Source organism: Mustela lutreola, chromosome 8 (assembly GCF_030435805.1).
Source record: "Mustela lutreola isolate mMusLut2 chromosome 8, mMusLut2.pri, whole genome shotgun sequence".
NCBI classification, from domain to species: Eukaryota; Metazoa; Chordata; class Mammalia; order Carnivora; family Mustelidae; genus Mustela; species Mustela lutreola.
The window spans coordinates 84,956,255-84,978,293 of record NC_081297.1 but is presented as its reverse complement, the minus strand read 5'-3'; the positions used below and the strand labels follow the sequence as shown (position 1 = coordinate 84,978,293).

The window sequence follows — 22,039 nt, the reverse complement described above, 5'->3', positions numbered from 1 at the left end:
CAAGTCTGAATTCCCCTCCAGAGCTAGGATTTGATGTGTAGACAGAGCGTGCAATTTTGCAATCTGCCAAGCCAGAAGAGGATTTAATATTACATTCAAAACTGTACTCAAATTGTCAAAAAAAGGTTCAACAAAATAACATTGCAAATCGTACTCAAACTAGCTGGCAAAGGTAGCATGACAAAATTGAGGAATAAAGCATATGGGACGTAGTGTTATTTACATGTTTTCAGGGCTCACGCTCTGGGTGGCTCGCTATTTACAAGACAGCAGTTTCCACCCTTCCCTTCTGCTTTAGGTTTGAGACAAGGCCAAGTTCTCCATCTGACTTCATATGACTGTGGTCTAGTTCAGATTAGTATTTGTCACCACTCTTCAGAGTAGACAGGCATGCAGTAGACCGGGGGAAGAGAAGGGGAGGGAGGGAGTGGGGAAAGGGGGGGGGGGAGACAAAGGAAGCAACTCTGTTGAAGGTAAACATACCTGAGATAGTCCTAATAGTGAAATATGGAGGCTGCATTGTGGTCAGAGGCTCAGTTTAATTTTAGAGAACAGTTGAAGGAAAGAGCATTTTTGAATTCTCAAAATATTTGCTACCACCAGAAGAAAAAGTCATTCAGTAAAGCATTATTATGCTTGCTCTCTGAAGATGTTTTGCAGAATTCTAAGCTTCTTAGAAGCTAATGGGACATCTGGCTGAAAGATGACAGATCATAAATACTTTTCAAATAAATTAAGACATGGTTTCACAGAAAAGAAAAACTAGCATCCAGGACAAATGAAGCAACATAACACATGTATTTTTTAAAGCTAAAAAATGACATTCTATCAATATGAAAAGTATTACCAAAAATATTAACAGAAAATAATGATAATGAGATATTTTAAAGAACATGTAAACAGCACCTTTTTTTTTTTTCCCCTTTATGACTATAGAACATGAACCTTTATGGGTCAGACATTGTTTTAATGGCTTTACATGTATTAACCTTCCAACAACCTTATGGAATTTTCTAAAACAGAGGAAACTGAGGCAGGGCAAGGTTAAATACTAAGCTGGTAAATGATGAATGTGAGACTTGAACCCAGACAGCCTGGCTCTGTCCTGCAAAAACTGTGATAAATCATGAAAGGGACGAAATCTTCTCTCAGTAAAGTTTTGCAATGGGAACAATATTGGGTATTTCCAAATCACTAAATACGTGATGTAATTTCTGATGTTAATATCACTGGTGGGCTATATCAGTTACAGTTAATAGGTAAAATCTGAGGAAAGCAGCTAGTGATCCTTGGCTCTGCATTGTGATCTTTGTCTGAGATTTAGAACAGAATTGAATTACATTGTACAGCCATTTCTATTTTTCTACGCTGCAAATGTAATAAAGCTCATCACGTATTAAGTTATTGATTTGGACCGATGGTTTCCCTTGAGAGTTGATTAGAACGTGGGAGAAGAGATGTTTTTTGGAAGAACCTGTATTGTTACATGTACTTGAGCTCATCTGTCCTTTCTATCCCAAACAGGCTTTCATATGGGTTAACCTGTGTAAACTGTAGGCTACATCACAGTATTCGGTAGTATTGATATGCTTGAGCTGGGGAACATAAATCTTTTCCCCACCAGGTAAACAATAGCAATTAAATGGAATTTGGCTTAGAAGGGAAATGATCTTCCCACCACTTCGCCCCATCAGCATAAACCCTAACACTGCAAGAAGCCACAGCGTTTACTGCAGGCTTTGGTGATGTACCACTCAGCACAGTCCGGTTGCCAAGAGGCTGGGCCTCGAGCTTGTACTGAGAAAGATCATCAGCATCCTTTCAAAGGAGATATATTACAAAAGTGAATCCAAACAGATTGAGTGGCTAGATTAAATAAAAGAGGCGAATGTGGCTGGCAAAAGGAAATAGCTCCCCTTCTGAAAAGCATGGCTTTGGCATCAGGCGGTCCTGAGCTGGAACTCAGCTCCACAGTTTACAAGCTGTGATCACTGGTGAGTTGCTGAACCTCTGTCAGCTTTGGTTTCCTCTCCTTTCAAAGAACTGTTAAAAGCATTAAGTGGCTGTAATATGTCTAGCACAATGCGTGGCACATCATAGAGCTCAATAAATTATTTTTAAGTGCAAAGCTACCTCTCAACAAACTCTATGATTGGAAAAAGGGTGTGAAAAAGATATTTTTGAGAACTCATAACTGAGACATTCTTTCTCATGAATCAAAAATCCATTTTGGAAGCCTGAATCCATATTATTCAATTTCTGAATAATGACTAATTTGAATTGTTCTAAATTAAGTGAATAATGAGGTTGTTCGAAGTGTTTAGCTTTTAAATGAAAGTCATTTTGATCCTTATCATGCTCAAAGCAAACCAAGACTGATTCTATAGTAGTTCCTCAAATTCAGAAGATTTGTTTCTGATTTTGAGGATAATTTGGGCCAAAGATCAGAAAACTCCCTTCTACTTGCAGCACTAAACTAGAAATGTTCCTTCTTTTCCAAGAGTCATACATTGGTCAGATGGGTTACTCAATAAGGTCCCTTTTACCCTTTACTCATGATAAAATTAAATAACCTATCAACAGCATGGAATCCTAGCCTTTCATTAGTGACATACCTTTCCTTAAGAGTGTTTCACGTGCCCTTGTACTGGTGACATGCAGACTCCCAATCTTAAAAAAGGTGGAGGGAGGGGCGCCTGGGTGGTTCAGTGGGTTTAGCCTCTGCCTTCAGCTCAGGTCATGATCTCAGAGTCCTGGGGTCGAGCCCCACATCAGGCCCTCTGCTCAGTGAAGAGCCTGCTTCCCCCCTCTCACTGCCTGCCTCTCTGCTTACCTGTGATCTCTCCCTCTCTCTCAAATAAATTTAAAAAAATTAAAAAAAAAAAAAAAAAGATGGAGGGAAACAAATCTATGTTAAAGATCAGGGGAAATAACCTGGTCATTGCTTCTTCCCTGGCAAGGGAATTTCTAGATTCACTCTCTCCCATAGGGTAGATACTAGTCACAGATGGGTATACACATTTAAATTAAAATTAATTAAAATAAAATAATTTAGTTTTCTCAGGCACTCTAGCCACATTTCAAGAGCTCAAGAGTCACAAAGAGCTAGTAGCTACCATATTACACAATTCACGTGTAATACACAGTTTCCATCATCTCCACACCTTCTGTCAGGAAGCACTGCTAAATGATTGACAGTAAAGGTATCCAATTATAATTTTTCTTTCTTATTGGGCATACCAAGATACAGTCTTCCTCTTTATTTTCTCTTATTCTTTAAGAGGTTTGTAAAAATACCTAGAGAACAAAACGTAGGAGCATCTTGTGCCTTTACTCCCATCTTTGTTTTCAGTTCTTCATGGGAATGGAATCTCTGCAAACGTGTAGTCCCATGTTCTCAGTTTCATGAAGGAATGAAGCACCGCCGCCTGACAGTGATCTCAGCTTGCTGAAGCCAACCTGATTGGCCAGGTTAACCGACACATTCCATCTCTCAAGTATTCCTATTAGTCGACTGAATTATGCTAGTTAGAATAGCTATTCCGCAAAGGACAGGCTGAAACAGGCACCCAAGCCAGGCAGTAAGGCCACGAATGAGATGGCTCTTTTCTACTGCTCTGGTTTGGAATCCCTTGGATTTCGCCTTTTCCCTTCCCTCACGACCATACCAGTCCCATCTTATTAATGCTTCCTTCCTTGTTATTTGTCAGTAGGCCTCATAATGGCAGGAGGGTGGGGCCACGGGCAAAGAGAAAAAAGAGAAAATACACTTTTCATGAGGGCTGAGAAGCCCGTCTCTCCTCCTTAGGAGACTCATCAAGGCTGAGAAAATGTCGGTCCTTTGCGCCCCAAGCCACAGCTATTCCTTCATCACCCTGAACCTACATCCTATTTACTTTACACCTTAACTCAGTAAGAAAAAGCACAGAATCACCTGAAGCTGCATGTTCTTTTCTAGCATACACAACTCTTGAGGATAAGATGTATGATTACCTCAAGGGCTAGAGAAAAGGGATACCTTTTCTACTTCCACTTTTCCCACCATCATGAATAAAATTCCCAACCAATCCGGAGAGGATTATATAAGAAACTGTGGCTATTTATAATGTTGAATTCTGTTCCACAGTAAACCTTCAAGAAGAGACACTCTGCTTGGCAAAGTAATAAGAGTAAAGAGAGGCAGGCCGGTCAAAGTTGAAGCCCAATAAAAAAGAGGATGAAAAAGGAACCAGCTGGCTCCCAGGTTACAGACGTACCCATAGCCATTCATTTACCAACCTTCTCCTTGTCTTCAACCGAGTCTTGTTTTTATCCTCTGTACCTCATCCTGTTAGGATCCCTGCCCCAATGACAGAAACCACAACTGGTTACTTGTTTCTATTCCTACACATTGTTTATGTTCTTAGCCTCCAAAGTGAAACTATGAATGCATTTTCCCAGCGAGACATTAGGTGGTTCAATAAATTTAAATTTAGCTCAGGAGATCATGAGCTGTATTGTGGAGAAGTGATCATTCAGGAGCAAGAAGGGAAGAAGCAAGGGCTCACTGGGGAGACTATTTCAAAAGTCTAGGCAAGAGATGATAAAGGCTTTGGTCAGGGAGGTAGTCATGAAATGAATGGAAAAAAGTAGATGAGACTCAGGAGAAACCTTCCGGTAAAGCGGAAGGGATTGACTTTGAAGTAAGGAGTGAGGAAAAAAAAAGAGAAATGGAGGAGATGATAATGGACATTCATTGAGTGGGAAATATTATCAAAGACAGAGAAAAGATTTTCTGGGTGGCAGGGGATGGCTAGAGATGAAGAGCATTAGTTTTACTAAGTGAAGTACCACATCCAAGTAGAAATATTAAGTAGGGAGCTAAAAACAGGGCTCTGAGCTTCAGAGAACTGGCCGGCAGGCACATATTCGGTGGTCTTTAGTATTCAGACAGTATATAAAGCCATGGAATCAGATGAGATCATGCACAAAGAGAGACTAAAACAAGGAGGGCACCGGCCCTCTTACATTTAAGATTGAGGTCTATCGAACACTCCATTATGGGTTATATAGAATTTTTCAGCCAGCCTGGTAGACTACTTCATATGTGTAATAGAGAGTATGCATCACAAATTATAAGGAATAGGGAGAAAACCCTTCTCTGAACACGAGATTTCTTCAAGTGAGGAACTGCCACCATAAGAAAGAGTTATATTAGGTAGATTACTGTGACAATCTGGAAAAATTTCGCTTACATAAAAGGGAACAAATGTTACTCTTTGACATCTTCGACAACTGCAGCCAGCTGGTTATTTATCTGGATTGCTTAGAAACAATAGACCAGAGTTTCCCAAAAAAAGTCTGATGTGGTATTTCTACCTAGTTTACTTCATTTTAGAGAACAGCTGCAGACATGACAGTTTTTGATAACGAAGTGTAAAAGGTCTTTTTTCCCTGCTTTCTGAGACAAAAAGAGAAACGTGTTAAGAGGAAATAAAAGCTGTGTTGTTTAGCTTTAGCAATCTAAGAGCTCACAAACATAAAAACTATTGGTTTGCCTGTAAAGTTATAACGCAGAATGATTGCTAAAGACTAGCTGAGACAATAAGTACAATTTTACTAATTGAATCATTGTCTAACATGTTTATAGTTTAAATTAAACATTTACACTTGGGGCCGTTGTGGAAAGCAGGCGAAAAAAAAAAAGATAAAAACAGAACACAGGGGAAAATGTTTCCAAGAAAGTAATGCCTTCCACAGTGTCCGGCAGTTACTAACGTTTTATGGAACAGTACCGACACTCAGGAGCAAACGCTCAAAATGCATTACTTATAGATCTTGCCACAAGGAATTTTCTATAATCTGTCTCAGCATCTGAGCCGTGTTGAAGTCGGTGATTTGTACATTCTGTGGCTTCAGAGTTTTCTTTTTAAATCAGCTCCCAGACTTCTGAGAACTGAATGTTTGCCAGGACTGAGTCAAGTTTTCCTACCTTTTGAACGGGTTTGTTTCTTGATTTCTCTGTATTTCTCAAAAATACAAGACCAGTTTGTATCACAACTGGGAGTCTGAGGTAGATTTTAAAAGCCTATCAGATGTTTCTTGGCTTCTGTAATCAGAAGGACTCTGATACCACATTGCTCTGGACATTCCCAACCTGACCTGCTCCCAAACCCCTCCCTTCTCCTCTCAACCACATCCCCAGCCGGGCCCTTGGGGTCTTTTACTCTCCATCACAGAATCCTGTGTGGACAATCCCTTCTCCCAACTTTCTTCTTGCTTTCTTTTTGTAACTGAAACTTCACGAACTGGGACCAGTGAGTCTCATACTTACCCTACAGCCCACTCAATGGAAAACTTTTTCTTAGTCTTAAGGCCAGGAACCCCTTACGACCATAAGAAATTATTTCACACATCATTTTTCAGATGGGCTTCCCAACTCACACTCTTAGAAGATCTTCTAAATTTGGGTAGCACATTTCTACTGATTGAGTGCTGTTTGAGTTGCTATGATATAGAGATTTAGTCATTCCAGTAGTGTTTGGAAGCACAGAATTCATTTTAGAGTACTGAGAAGTTTTGTTGAGTCCTAGAAGGCGTGTTACTGTTTCATGAGAGGCTAACTCTCCTACAGAACCCTCATTTAGAAATACAGCAAATTTTGCCTAATCCTTTAAATCAGTCGTCAGAATCTACCAGCTCGGAATTAGTCAACTTATTATACTACAAGTACAGTGATTGAGTGCTTGACTGAGATTTATTATATTACAGGTGTAATGATCGATTGCTTGATTGATTTAATCATTTATGAACTCACAATTATATAGGAAGTCCACACCACAGGCTAGGCACCATGGAATGCCCTCAAGACACAATAGACACAACAGATGCGGGTTCTCCCTTTAAGGGGAGCAGTCGTGTACAAAAATAAGACACGTTATTAATTAAAAATGACAATTACAAAAATTTAAAAAATAAAATAAAAACAAAAAATTTAAAATTAAAAAAAGAAATAAAAACAATTAACACAAAACTATTATTTGCTTCTCTAAGTACTCCATAGGGAAAGCCCAGTAGGTAACATGCAGGGTGGAGAGAGGTAAAATTTAAAGGGAATCAACATGTGGAGAATGGAAGCTTCTGAGAAAAAGAAAACAGAAACCTGGAGGACAGCAAAGAACATCTTACTAGGGCTTTTCCTTCTGTTTATATAGCAATGATTGATGCCCAAACAGCTCCTGCATTGCGGCAGATTAGGTATAGGAAAGCGTGTTTATTTTTCAATTAAATAAAGGGAATAGTTTCAGTTTTGCCTGGCTTAAGACGATTCTGGCAGTCACAGCTGAGAGGTCTTGTACAGTTTCTGCCCACTTCATCGGGTGCTAGTGGTGATGCTACAAGTTAAGTGGCCCATGGACTAAGAACACGCTGGCTCTCTGCTTCTTGTTAGTAGAGTCTCTCGAGCCACAGTAGAGCTGTTTGCCGGTATGTAAACAGAAGACTAGGAGCTGAGTGCTTTGATCCGACTCTCCTTCTTCTCTTTGGAGTTTTAGAAATGTTCTCCAGGTTTTTATCTATGGCTTTTTTTTTCTTGTTTAGGATTTAATATGCAAAAGCTATATTTTTAAATTAGTGACTAGAGAATTCTTTTGCTTTTATTGTTCTTTAAAGCGTACACATCATTTCCTGATTCTGTTCAGTTTAACTGCCAGATTAAAAAAAAAAAGTTATAATTATAGATACTTGACTCAGTGCAGAATAACACCAATCATAGGGACATTGTTCTGGTTTTGATTTCAAAGCAATCACTGAGCAAGGCTCCGCTGAATTGGAACATGAATCAGCATTTAGCAGGGCTGAGTTTAAACCTCTACTCCAGATTCTGAGTGACAGAGAACTTCTAAATAGGGCACTGTTTGTTCATAGTTTTAGGTATCTGTGATTTACTTGGCTTTGTTAGACAATAGGGGCTTTGGTTCAGTTATATTTTTAACATTCCTTAAAATAAATCAAAGAGTGTTCCCATTTTGGATGCGGATTAGTATGGTGGAGGAAATGAAGAATTTACAAGTGCCGAGTGTCCAGGGATTATGCACTGGGCTCTGGGTTGGATTGCCTTGATTAATATTCTTTTGGTTGCACGGAATAGAAACTGGCTCTGGCTCGACTAGGGGAAAAAAGTAAGTGGTGTTGGCATACTGGAAGAATATTTGGGTATCTCATCGAATCCAGGACTCAGGCACAGCAGGGATCACGGGACTTCTGACCTCAGAAGTTCTTGTGGATCTGTCTCCCTAGGGTAAAGCAGTTGAAGGGTCTCACTAGATGATTCTTCACAGGAGGCCCATTGGGGTCCGGTCTTCACTTGTGGATCAGTCAAGGTCCAAGGGACTGGATAATAAGTGTTTTTAACCACTTGTTTTTGGGCAACCACACCTGTATTTTGTGGGCGGTTCCCAGAGAAAAGGGAATAATTGTGAACTGGTGGCCATACTAGCAAGGTCTACTCTATGGAGCATTTTATTTTATTTTTTAATTTTTATTTTTTAAAGATTTTATTTATTTATTTGAGAAAGAGACAGTGAGACAGAGCATGAGAGGGGAGAACGTTAGAGGGAGAAGCAGACTCCCTGAGGAACTGGGAGCCTGATGTGGGACTTGATCCCAGGACTCCGGGATCATGACTTGAGCCGAAGGCTGTTGCTTCCAACTGAGCCACCCAGGTGTCCTCTATGGAGCATTTTAAAAGCTTAATTGGATTTTCACTAAAAGCCTACAAAAACCACTATTTCCACCTCACAAAGAGAAAACTGAGACTCAAATTGGTTAGGCAACTTGTCCGACGTTCCACAGTTAGAATGTGGCAGGCCCTGAGCTCCAACTAGGTTTGTAAGAGGGGGTAGTCTTCTTCTTAAGATTAAAATAAAGTGAGGAGAGTACATGAACTAGAGAGTTCCAGATATCTTCTCATGGAGACAGTATTAGGTATCTCCAGTAGACTAGAAAGACTAAAACTGCATGTCATAAACACTGGGTTGAATCTTAACACCACCTGGTCATTTTCGGCAAGTAAACACCTTTCCACTAATAAATGTGGATATATCATCTCCTTCACTAGATATTGTAACCTTATAGGTCACTGGGAAAACATGTGAAAATACCTGGCACAAAAAGAAGATACTCATCTGGGGGGAGGGAGAACTTTTCTATTAATGAACCCTCAAGCATGCTATTAAAAATGGGGTCACAGTTTGAAAATGGCTTTATCATTCCAAAAATCAAACTGCTGTCTTACTCTCAGCCTTTCAGATGGTGCCTTACTCATCTAAATATAAAAGTAGAAAATGCTACATAAAAAGAGTTAAGAAAGTCATACAATAGGCAAAGAAAGTTTTACACACAAAACATATGACTACTTTTCTTTGAGACTCTGGGCTCACATTCAGGGGAAGACTCTCTCTTTTAGTCATGGCACAATATTTAAGCATTTAATTTTCTCATTGGCTATGACCTGAGATGGTCTATGTCCTTTTGATAACCAGAGCAAAAAAAGAATAGTTCTCAATGAGATCTAGAACTTGAACGTCACTGAATAGATAATAAGCCTGGAAGGATTAATGTATTCAAATAATCATTTCTTTGCCCAGATGATCATGTTTAGTTCCCTTTAAGGACAGCTCTCCGGGAAAGAAGCACCATACAGCAGTCCAAGAGTTTCTAGTTGTGCTTGCTGGGTGTTCTGCAAATGCTCCTAGACTGATCAGTATCAATTTGTTTCGAATTACTTCAAACAACAACTAGCCTAAGTTAACAGCAAAGCTGGAACTCTAGAAGAAAAAAGGCAATCTGTGGTGGTAGGGGCTGAACAAACCGTGTAGACTATTTTATTTTCTTGACATTTCTACTATCTCTGGATCTTAGTTTCAGTGAACTTCGATGCTTCATTTTCATCTAATTCATGTTTTAGTGATTTGCAAAATTTCTTATCATTTTAAATTTGAGGACAGAGAGTCAAATGATTTTAAATAGGACTCTAACACTGTGTTATTGGCTTATTCCTGAATTAAAAGCCCTCCTTCCTCTATTTACTAGGCTGCATTTCAAGTGAGTGGCCCGCTTGCTTTAATTTCTTTTTTAAATTTACAAGAGAAAACTAATTAGTTATCCACATTTAAAGATTGTTGGTAAACATTATTCTAAATGGTTAGGAGGAGGTCTACTTTATTTTTATTTCTATTTTTTAAGAAAGGCAGACTGCCACGTGCACTGCCTCATTTGGATGTGTCTGGAGTCTTGGAAACTTGACTACCCTACATTCTCCTACAAATGGACCTTGAGAGCTTATTTGGAGGGGGGTTCTAGCAGGGGAACGCAGCTACTCGTATACCCTTGACCGAAGAACGGTCCTCTCGGTCCTCTCCTCTACTGGGGAAGGTCGTCCTCTTCGACCGAGCGCGCAGCTTCCAGAGGGACACACATGGAGCGGTGAGGGAGGAAGGGGACACCCGCCTACCCAGCCAGATCAGCTGAATCAACCCTGGTGATCAATGGAGTGATAGATGTTGCAGCCAGATCACCCTCACATCCGAGGAGGTCTATTTTAAAAACATCATCATCCATGGATATAGAAGTTTGAGTAAAAAAGATTTTTAAAAAAGATTAAAAAAATAAAACTAATAACCACATACATTTTTGGAGTTCTTTTTATTACATTGAGAAATCTCAGAAAAGTACAAAGCCCATGGAAATAGAAGCATTTCAGAAAACAAAACAAAATATTTGCATACATTTTAATGACAGAATTTTAGTTTTGATGTTAAAAAAACTCATGATTTCTCATTAAAGTACATTACTCATGATTTAAGTACATTCTGAAGTACTGGGAAAGGATTTTATATCTTTTATATTTGAACCTGAATTCCTAAAAATGGCTAAGTTCTATTATATTTCTGGAGATTAAGTTCATGATAATGAATAATAAGAAAAATGATTTCACTGATTTATAGTGGCTTTGAAGAACAGAAACGGAAAATAAGCATATATCACACACATACCCCTTTAGGCAGTACATCAGATCTAAGCTGAATTAATATAATAATGTTCAGTATTTTTAATTGCTACCAGTGAAAACACATAGATCCCACTACAGAAAAGGGATCTGGTAATATCAGAATGACTCTTTGTCATATCAGTGTTTTACATTGAAGTTATATAGATAAGTAAATGATGCTGAAGTCCATGCTGTTTCTATCCTCAAAATCAAATAAAGGTCTGATTACATTCTAGACTCTTATCAAGGGTCACTGTGAAGCATTAAGTAAAGATAGTTACTATTTTTTGCCAAATACAATATAATAGGCCACCGGAGGCTATTAAGTTTAATTAGCTTTTGGTAACATGGCAATTTTCAACGGCTTTTAGGTCACATCATACTTTCCATTGCTGCACTATGACAACTACTACTCCTAAGAAAATGACAGTAAATGTAAAGGAGAAAACAAAAGAAAATAAGTTAGATCTCGTGATAGTTCTTCTAAATATTGGTTTGGTTTACCCTTGAAGTGGAAATCAATTCTCCAAGGTTTGGAAGGAAAACAAAAGCATCTTTATACTTCACAGCATGTATTTTGGAGGTCCAATGATTTATCCACTGCCAGTGTGGGTTAGCTTGTCATGTTCTCTTTATTCAATGTCAACTGGTTCTGTAGCTATTAACGCACTTAACTGTTTCTGAGCACAAGAGAGGAACAGTTCCAAACTGGACAGGCTTCTTTGGCGGATGACTTGATCAAGCTGTTGGTTTTTAGTTTTTTGTTTTGTTTGTTTGTTTTTAAAGAGAGAGAAAAAGAGAAAAAAAAATACACTTAGTTGACAGATAAAGAATATTATACCACCGAAGCCCACTAGAGAAAACTTGAGATAATGATGTAGAAAATCAAATAGTGCCTTACATTCGGAGACAATGGAGTCACTAATTCTGGCCTGTAACAGCTAAAGTGAGATGATGCTCATTATAATTTTAAAAATTGATATTGGGGGGTGCCTGGGTGGCTCAGTCGTTAGGTGTCTACCTTCGGCTCGGGTCATGATTCCAGGGTCCTGGGATCAAGCCCCACGTCAGGCTCCCTGCTCAGCAGAAGGCCTGCTTCTCCCTCTGCCTGCTGCTCCCCCTACTTGTGTGTGTGCTCTCTCTCTCTCTTTCTCACTATCAAACAAATAAATAAAATATTTTTAAAAAATTGATATTGGTATTCAGTTATTAGAAAATAGCCTAAATTCAGTCACAGTGATTTCAGAAAGCAAAGATATAAGGATGTCAGTTCTTAATGAATATACAGACTAAATAGCCACAAAGAACATATAAATATTATAGATGTGAAAAACAAAAGAAATACACAGTACAAAAATACAGCATAATTACATTATGCAGAAACTTTAGCAGAATTAAGAAAAAGTGAAGAGACCATGTCCTGAAGTTGAAGTTAGAGAAAGTGCTTGGGACAAGTGTATTTTAAGAAATACTTGATACTGTTGAAACTTATTTGACCTGATCTTCCTGCTGAGTTAAGAGACTATTTTAATGTATCAATAACAAATACAGTGAACAAAAGGTTAATAATAAAGTCGTATAATTAAGAACTTTCTGGATGGTAAGGATTATTGAATACATCAAGTTAAGTTTCTAACTTCCCTTCTGCCCTAAAATATTTGCTCATGATCCAACAGACACATGAAAAGATGCTCAACACCACTCATTTTCAGGGAAATGCATATCAAAACCACAAGGAGATATCACCTGACACCAGTCACAATGGCTAAAATCAACAACATAAAAAAGAACAAGGGATGGTGAGGATGTGGTGAAAAGGGAACCCTTATGCACTATTGGTAGGAATGCAATTGGTAGGAGACGTTTGGAAATGTATGGAAGAAAGTATGGAGGTTCTTCAAAAAGTTAAAAATAGAACACTACTGAATATGTACCTAAAGAACACAAAACACTAATTCGAAGGGATACATGTGCCTTTATGTTTATTGCAGCATTATTTATAATAGCCAAATAAAGGATGCAGCCCAAGTGCCCACTGATTGATGAATGGATAAAGATGTGGTGTGTGTATATTTTATATACATAATGGAATAATATATATAATAATGGAATATTATTCAGCCATAAAAAAGATTGAAATCTTGCCATTTGCAATGACACACATGGAGCTAGGGAGTATAATGTTTCTCTGACTTACTCTGAAGTAAGTCAGAGAAAGACAGACACCATGTAAATTCACACATATATGGAATTTAAGAAACAAAACAAATGAGCAAAGGGGAAAAAAATGAGAGAGAGAGAGGGACAAACCAAGAAACAGACTCTTAACCATAGGGAACAAACTGATGGTTACCAGAGGGGAGGTAGACTGGGGGATGGGTGAAATAGGTAATGGGGATTAAAGGGTGGTCCTCCTGTGATGAGCACTGAGTAATGTACAGAATCGGTGAATCACTGTATTGTACACCTGAAACTAACAGAACACTGTATATTAACTATACTGGAATTGAAATAAAAAACAATTTATTTTTATTTTTTTTATTTTTTATTTTATTTTTATTTAAAACAATAAAAAATCAACTTGCCCATGGTGTAAAAATAACCAATGACAACACATTGCCTACAGGCTACAGAAAAATGAAATAACTTAAAAAAAAAAAAAAGGCAAGAAAATTCCTTCTCACAGTATATACTTGTCAGATTTATATAAAAGCTAACATAATCTTCCCATAAGCTTTCCCCAACATAAAAAAACAATACAAACAAGAATTCTGTTAAATTCCACCTCTATAAACCACTGATATCCAAAATGACTGAAAAACTGGAAGGTTAAAATGTTGAAATACCCTAAAAATTAGTTAGTAAAAATGCATTTAGCAAAATGCTCATGTAAAACACTGAAGACTCCTTTCAATTCTAACAGTTTGGGATATATATATATATATATATATTCTCTATATATAAATATATATATATACATAATATACATTTATATAAATATGATAGAAATATAACTATTTATATAATTATAAATAACATATAATTATATATAATATATTTATATATTTTATGATTTATAGAAATAATATATAATATATATTTTTATAATTTATAGAAAGAATATATAATTTTATATATAGAATATACATAATCATATTTAATTTATATATAATTATATTATAAATATATATAATTCTAACAGTTTGGGATACATATACACACACACACATACACACACACACACATATACATACACATACAGAAATAGGATTTCTGTTTATCGTTTTTCCTCCCTTTTTTCCCCTTTTTCTTTCAGATGATACCTTCAGGTGAATATATGCCTTCGCCTCCACATGTCTATTAAACAAGACAGTTCATTAGAATATAAACCCCAAATGAGCAGAGATCTGGTCTGTCCTGCTGACGACTGTAACCCCACATCTAGAAGAGGGTCTGACACATGTTAGACACTCAATAAATCTTTGCTGACGTTGATGAATCAAGAAGTCTTCAACCAACCAGAGCAAGGCAATCTATCAGGAAATGACAGATCCATGTTTAATTCTAAAAGTGAAAACATGATTGACCTAGTCTAAAAGATAAGTAGGAAAGGGAAAAAAAATTGAAGTATGAATATTTATAGTTTTAAAATTTTACACTTGGTCCAAATTTCAATAAAACAGAAGAAGGTACTAATACCAGTTGCAGTCCATTCCCAGTGGTTTCTGTGTACTTTTGGAGGGTTTCAAGCATTTAAAAGATGGGTTTTTAAAAATATTTGGTCCTGATCTTATAATTGTTAACTATGGGAGGGTTCACATAATCGCATTGTTCCAACTGCCATTACTGGAACTTTCCCCATCTCATTTTTAAGAAATTACTTGACTGTATTCCATCATTTGATGTAGCCGTTCTCCCCACTGATAGACATGAAAATTTGTTCCAGTTTTGTCTTGTTTTTGAAGCACCACGGAAATTAACAACCTGAGTGCACTCCCTTCAAAAGATATTCAAGGGTATCTCTTGGACAGATTCCAACAGGTGAAATTTCTACATCATAAGATCTACATATTTTAAATTGTGATAGATAATACCAAATTGTTTTCCAGAGTGGGGATGCAAATCTATCTGTCCCATGTGCAAGTATATGAGAGGATGAGTTTCCCGTTTTCTTCTTTAAAAGGGTTGCATACTTTTCCTCTGTGCATTTATTATTATATATACATATATATAAAATATTTTATTATTTATTTGAAATTATTCTTTTGATAGAATAAATATTATATAAATAAATTATAATATAAATATTATAAATAAATAAATAAATATCTATTGGATCGCTCTTAATCTTTTGCTATTATAACCAATGCTGTAATGAGCATCCTTGAACACAGACCTCTGTACACCTAAGCTAGATCTTACAGAGACTGCTTAAGCCAAAGCCTGTGTCACCTGCAATGTTATTTCCGTGATGAATCAGGTTTCCATGTAGGCAAGAATCTGTCTCTGGGCTCCCTGTTCTGTTCCACTAGACATTTCACCTATCACCACACAAATATAATGCTGGTCTAATTACTACAACTCAACAATAAATCTTAATGTATCACATATTAACAAACACATTACCAACCATAACACCAATATTTCAGAAGAATATAAATTAGTGACCATCTGTAATAAAACTGAATTTAAAAAGGAAGTGGGTGAGACTACAGATAGTCTGATACACTTTTTCATACAGCACAAAAGCCAAGCAAAATTCAGAAATGTATTATTTCGAGTTATATCAATAGGCAACAGAATATTTGTTTTTGAGGCAAGGAAATTATGCAATCACAAATGAGGATAGTTGTATCTGGAGTTGTATATAGAGTATGGTGTCAGGCAGATGGACATCTGGATTCATTCTGAGGGGGCTTTACAAATATGTTTCATAACTCATGTGCATATATCATAAATGTTAGCTTTAATAGTTCAAAGTCTTCTAGAAGCTCCCTAGAATAATTAGGAGTTGTATTAAAATAAAAGTTGACTGAGTATCTTAGAATTTATGAATATTAGACAGAAGAGAAACTTTTCTCCTGAGGGCCTATTGCACAAGCTCACATAATTAACAAGCCACCTGTGGTTGTCGCTAAGTGACAATAATCACCTGGATTTGTGTGCTCAGAATGAATATTCTGTAATTTTTTTAAAAAGCAGGGATATATTCCTGCCTATATATATATATATATAATATATATGCAAAAATATGCAAAAAGGTTTAATAGATTTATTTAAGTATACCAAGCACTTCTCTCTTTTTGCTTGTGGAACTAGTGGATTAGAAGAACATGGGACAGGGGCGCCTGGGTGGCTCAGTGGTTAAAACCTCTGCCTTCGGCTCAGGTCATGATCTCAGGGTCCTGGGATCGAGCCCCGTATCAGGCTCTCTGCTCAGCGGGGAGCCTGTTTCTCCCTCTCTCTCGGCCTGCCTCTCTGCCTACTTGTGATCTCTCTCTGTTAAATAAATAAAATATTAAAAAAAAAAAAAAGATCATGGACATACTAGTTTTGGGTTTAGGCAGCTCCAAATTTCACTTCACATCTTTCAGCATGCCTCCCCAGAACTGTCTGAAGTCAACAATCCACTAAATCAACTGGCACTCAACACTTTAAGGAGCAATAAGTTGACACTGATCCTTTATGGGAAGGAAGATAATTTGGGCCATCACAGAGCTGAAATTCCAATTTGGCGCGTCCTTCCTGGACATGATACAAAAATCCTGTCTGTGAAGAGGAACACTTGAGACCTTTCTCTTAGAAAGATGGCGGATTCCTCTCTCTGAAATGAGTGCATCAAGCTGATGTTCTTGGAAAATTCCTGAATTTCAACAGTTTCTGTTTTATTAGGCATTACCTTACTATCCTTTATTGAGGCAAGAAGAATTTTGGCAAAGTATTCAACTTTCTTTGCCCCTTGAAGACTGGAGCTTAGTCCTGTGTTTGTGGCTTTCACTTCAAAGTGAGTCAAAGATTTGTATTCTATGACTTTGTGCTGACAATATTATGTCTAGAGTAGTGGTGGCAAGCATTTCTGGGTATGGGATTTACAATCTCTTCCTAACCAAGTAGCTCTAACTGCTTTGTTTTCCCCTCCATTTTCTGTTGCTTCAGCTGAAAAAAAAAAAAAAAAAAAAAAAACCACCCACCCTGGAAATTCTGAGGTCTCTGAAACAGACCCCTGGGCTTTATAAATCTTTCTTCCCTCTTTGCATCATTTCAGTTTGTATACTACTAAAAGCCATTGCAAAGCATATTACTTGCTAAAAGTTAATAAGGTTAGGAGAAAAAGAAAAGAACACATGAATTTCTAGTAATTCCCTGCATTAGATTTACCTGTTAGTATTTTATGCCACAGCAAAAGAAGAAAAACATCTCTAGATCTTAGCTTTCATTTCAAAATACAAATATGATGGATGGTGAACTTATATACGTCTGAATAGCACAATTCAAAATCAGTAACAAACAAAAATGGCTTATTTAAGAACTGTTAAGAACACTGTTTACAACCCAGAAAATCTGATACATCGTATGTGTGTGTATAATATATATTTTATGTATATTACATATACATATAATACACTTAGTACTAATTGTGATTTCACTATCTTTGGGGCTTCTACCAACAAGACACATAAGAGATGTGAAAGTACTAAGCTGACTTCTATCAATGTTACTTTTCCAGCCTGCCCTCCACCATATTTTAAACTATGCTTAAAAAGTGATCTACTTTTTAAAAAAAGCTAGAATGGATATCAAATTCACTGATGGAAAGTGATTTCATAAACAAATGTTATCAGTTTAGTAGTAGTAACCTTTATGGGTTTGGTTTTTACATTCACTAACAAGCTCTTTCCTGAGCACTGAGGAAAGGTATGATGATCTGAAACTGTAATTATTCAGACAGATTTTCCAGTTAGTATCAACATATTGGGTAAGAAAGATTGTTTACTGTCTAATAAGAAACGGAATAGTTCTTCAGTTACTTATTTATTATAGTGCTGACCTTTTAATGGTGTATTTGGATATGAATGCTTCTCTTTTCTGACTGTATACACCTCTCTCCAAGAAACCCTCAAGCTGTTGTTTCATTTACAAGTTTGAGATTGAGGCATTCAATTAGTCAATCAGCTAATCAATAAAAAAGTCAAGATTGACCCCTATCCTTACATTATGGCTCTGAGACCTGAGCAAAAAAGGTATACTATAATGTCCTTTTCCTTAAGAAGCTTTTAATCTCTTTGGAGAGACACACATGCAATAATTGAACAAGCAGGTGCTCTTATGTAAAGAGAGAATCTACTGGAAGATCATACACGGGGTGGGGGCGATCATGGCAGGAAGGGAGCAGTGCAAACGTCAAGGAGGTGCAGCTTGAACAGGAGCTCAGAGTATCAAGAGCGTTTCCTTAGACAAAGAGAAGATGTATTAGAAATTTTAAGAAAGCACATTAGAAGAACAAAGACTGTTGAGAGACGCTGAGGAAGGAAACCTGAATGCAGTGGAGAAAGTCTGCTTACAAGTATTCAAACACTCTTTCATTCCCTCATTTATTCACTATTTCTCCAGCACCTACTACGTGCCAGACATCATTTCAGGCACTAGAAATACAGTGATGAATGGGACAAGTCTCTTTCTTATATAATTTATACTATAGTTTGAGGAAACAAATAATGACTTTTCAGGTAGAGATCAGTCCTTTAAAAATAACAAAGTAGGCTTTGACAGAGAGAGGGAGAGATTTTGAGGTAGGATGAAGAGGGAAGGCACATGGACAGGGTGGTAATGAAGAGAGCTGAAAGGAATAAGGGAGGAATGGAACCATACAAAAGCATCAGGAAAGGGTGCCTGGGTGGCTCTGTGGTTAAATGTCTGCCTTCAGCTCAGGTCATGATCCCAGGGTTCTGGGATCTAGCCCTGCCTCTGGCTCCCTGCCCATTGGGGAGCCTGCTTCTCCCTCTTTCTGTTCTGCCTGCCACTCCCACTGCTTGTGCTGTCTCTCTCGCTGACAAATAAATAAAATTGTTTCCAAAAAAAAAAAAAAAAAAAGCATCAGGAAAGAAAATTGCACGGCAGATGAACGGCAAAGGCGGAGTCCAAAACGTGGGTTCAGATCTGGTGTGACTGAAGACTGGCAACCCATGTAATAAAATGGAGCAAAATGAGCCAGGGGGAGAAGGAGGGAGGATCCGAGAAGCAGACAGTGCTCAGAGTGTGGCAGACGTTATGGGTCGTGGGAAGACACGGGAGAGTTTGGAGTAGGACTGTGACCATACTCGATTTTAGAGAAAGAGCGACTTTGTTACTGTGGGCAACAGACGGTAGTGGGGCGAGCGCAGAAGAGGAAACCCCACTGAGGAGACTTCCGGTTTGGGAAGGGCAGACCACCAGCCAGACGGCCAGCAGTGTGAGCTCCGCAGCACTCTGCCTGGGAAGGTATCTGAGACGGGATGAGCTTGGGTTGCTGAGGGATTAGGAGTGGGGGTAAAAGGAATAGAGAAACAAAGGTGATTCTCAGAAGGATATTGCCATTTCCTGGTGATGGACTGCAGCTGGAGTGAGGTGGCCCTAGGAAAATGAGAATTTTGTTTTGGACAGGGTTAGTCTGTCTAATCCTATCAGATATGGCAGATTCTGGATGGAAGACTGCAGTTCAGCAGGGAGGGCAGGGCGAGAGATGTGGATTTGGAAATCATCTGTATGGAGAAGACATTTAAAGCACAAAAGGCCTTAATCTGTGGAATGAATGTAGATAAAAGAAAAGGTCAGAAAACTAAGACCTGGTGCACATTAACAAATGGCCTGGTCAAGGAGCAGTGGGATATGAGGTTTGGGGGGTAATCAACGTGATGGGTTGAACTGTGTCCCCCCAGAAGATATATTTAACTCCTAACTCCCACACCTGTGAATGTCACCTCCTTTGGAAAAAGGATCTTTGCAGATATAATTAAGATGTAAGATGAGGTCATACCAGATTAGGATGGCCTTCAAATCTAATCCTTAGTGTCCTAAGAAGAGACAGAGAAACACGGAAATAGACACAGGGGAGAACACCATGTGAAGTTGGAGGCAGACTGAGGCTGATGTGGCTATAAAGGAAAGAATGCATGGGATTTGCCAGCGACACGGGAAGCTAGGAGAGGGGCACAGAACAGATCACACCCTGGAGCCTTCAGAGACAGCACAGCCCCTCCAACACCTTGATTTGGGGACTTCCGGCCTCTGGAACTGTGAGAAAATAAATTTCTGTTGTTTTAAGCCATCCAGTTTGTGGTATTATTATAGCAGCCCTAGGAAACTACTAACAGTGATTTTTTCCAAATCATTGAGGTCCTTACATACCAGAGTAGTGTTTCCCACAATGTATAAAGCACTATTTTTATGTAGCACACGCCCTGTTTGTGTGTGTTTTTTTTTTTTCAAGGCTTTTTAATCAAGTAAGTTTGAGAAATGCAGGCTTAAAAAAGGTCTCTTTTCTTTATAACTTCTCAGCGCTTTTATGCTCATAAGCATTGTGAACTGCTAAAATGGCTATAGTACATAGTAACATTTCTCCACCTTCTTAAACTTTGTTATTATGTGTGTGCATGTGTGTGCATAAAGCATACTTTGGAAAATGCCCCACAAATTAATATTTCTTGAGAACTCCTGTAGACTCAAAACAAATTACACGGGGCGCCTGGGTGGCTCTGTGGGTTGGGGCCTCTGCCTTCGGCTTGGGTCATGATCTCAGGGTACTGGGATCGAGCCCCACATCGGGCTCTCTCCTCAGCAGGGAGCCTGTTTCCTTCTCTCTCTCTGCCTGCCTCTTTGCCTACTTGTGATCTCTGTCAAATAGATGAATAAAATTAAAAAAAAAATTACAAATATAGGAAGAACACTATACTGATTGAGTTTCCCCTTAATGAGTATTCATGGAATTTTAGTGGAAAGGTGTTTTGAGATTTCTTAGTCTAGTATCTGTATTTTATAGTTGTGGAAAATTGATCCTCTGAGTGGTTAAAAGACCAATTTCACAATCTTAAATGTCTTCCTACAACTAAAAAATATATTTAAATATATTAACCTGAGTTTATCTTTGCTTAAGAAACCCTCTGATGTATTAAGTATATTCTAGTGCCTCCTAGGACTCCTCCCTAAAAGGTGCTAAGAACCATTCTGGGTGAGATAACATTACCACTCTTAGCCTTAATGGACACATGAAGGAAGTGGATTATGGATTGACTGATTGATTTTAAAGATTTTATTTATTTGTCAGAGAGAGAGAAAGACAGGGAACACAAGCAGGGGGAATGGCAGGCAGAGGGAGAAGGAGGCTCCCCGCTGAGGACGGAACCCACGTGGGACTCGCTCCCAGGACCCTGGGATCATGACCGGAGCTGAAGGCCAACGCTTAACCAACTGAGCCACCTAGGCGTCCTTATGGATTGATTTTAAAGCTTAACATGCAAACATTACTGTAACCGTCTGGTATGTTTTATGAAATCATCATAATAAGGCCTGACAGACTTGAAGAAGACCAAGTTATTCTTAGTGGTGATTACTTTTATTCTGTGGCACTTAAACATTTTTTGCTCTAAACACCATCATCTTTATTTGTTTCCTATATCCTCCAATTCTGCTTCTCATCACTTTAGCCTAAGAAAATTTACTTATCTGTAACATTACTAGTTGCATTAATGGAGGTCCTATGGTATCTGTTTTATTACTGGTTCACTAACCGTAAACAGTTTCTCTTTTAAAATACTCTTTTCTTTATATTTTCAGATAAGCAAATTTGATTGCAAGAGGGATAGATTGTATATAAAGGTTGAGTTTAGACATGAAATCTCCTCTCTGGGAATACAACTATGGCATTATTGTAAATCACATTGAAAGAGACTTTGAACCAACTTCAGGATAATAATGTTACATAAAATACATGTTTAGAATAACTCTGACTCTAAAAGAGTCAATAGAGTCAGGGCA

At 37.9% G+C, this 22,039-nt stretch overlaps 1 protein-coding gene across 7 annotated transcripts in view; it reads right to left on the bottom strand.

Annotated features, from left to right (window-relative positions):
• CCDC91 (coiled-coil domain containing 91) overlaps positions 1-22,039 on the bottom strand; it is a 347,143-nt gene that overhangs the window by 21,513 nt on the left and 303,591 nt on the right. For 2 of the 7 annotated variants that reach the window (XM_059185850.1, XM_059185853.1), the window contains one exon: positions 10,667-11,772. The exons of 3 other annotated variants lie outside the window; for them this stretch is intronic. In XM_059185850.1, coding sequence (XP_059041833.1) covers positions 11,662-11,772 — 111 coding nt within the window. In that variant the 3' untranslated portion in view covers positions 10,667-11,661. Of the gene's footprint in view, positions 1-10,666; positions 11,773-14,254; positions 14,563-22,039 lie in introns of those variants that run through there. 2 more of the 7 variants (XM_059185849.1, XM_059185848.1) reach the window with 2 other exon arrangements.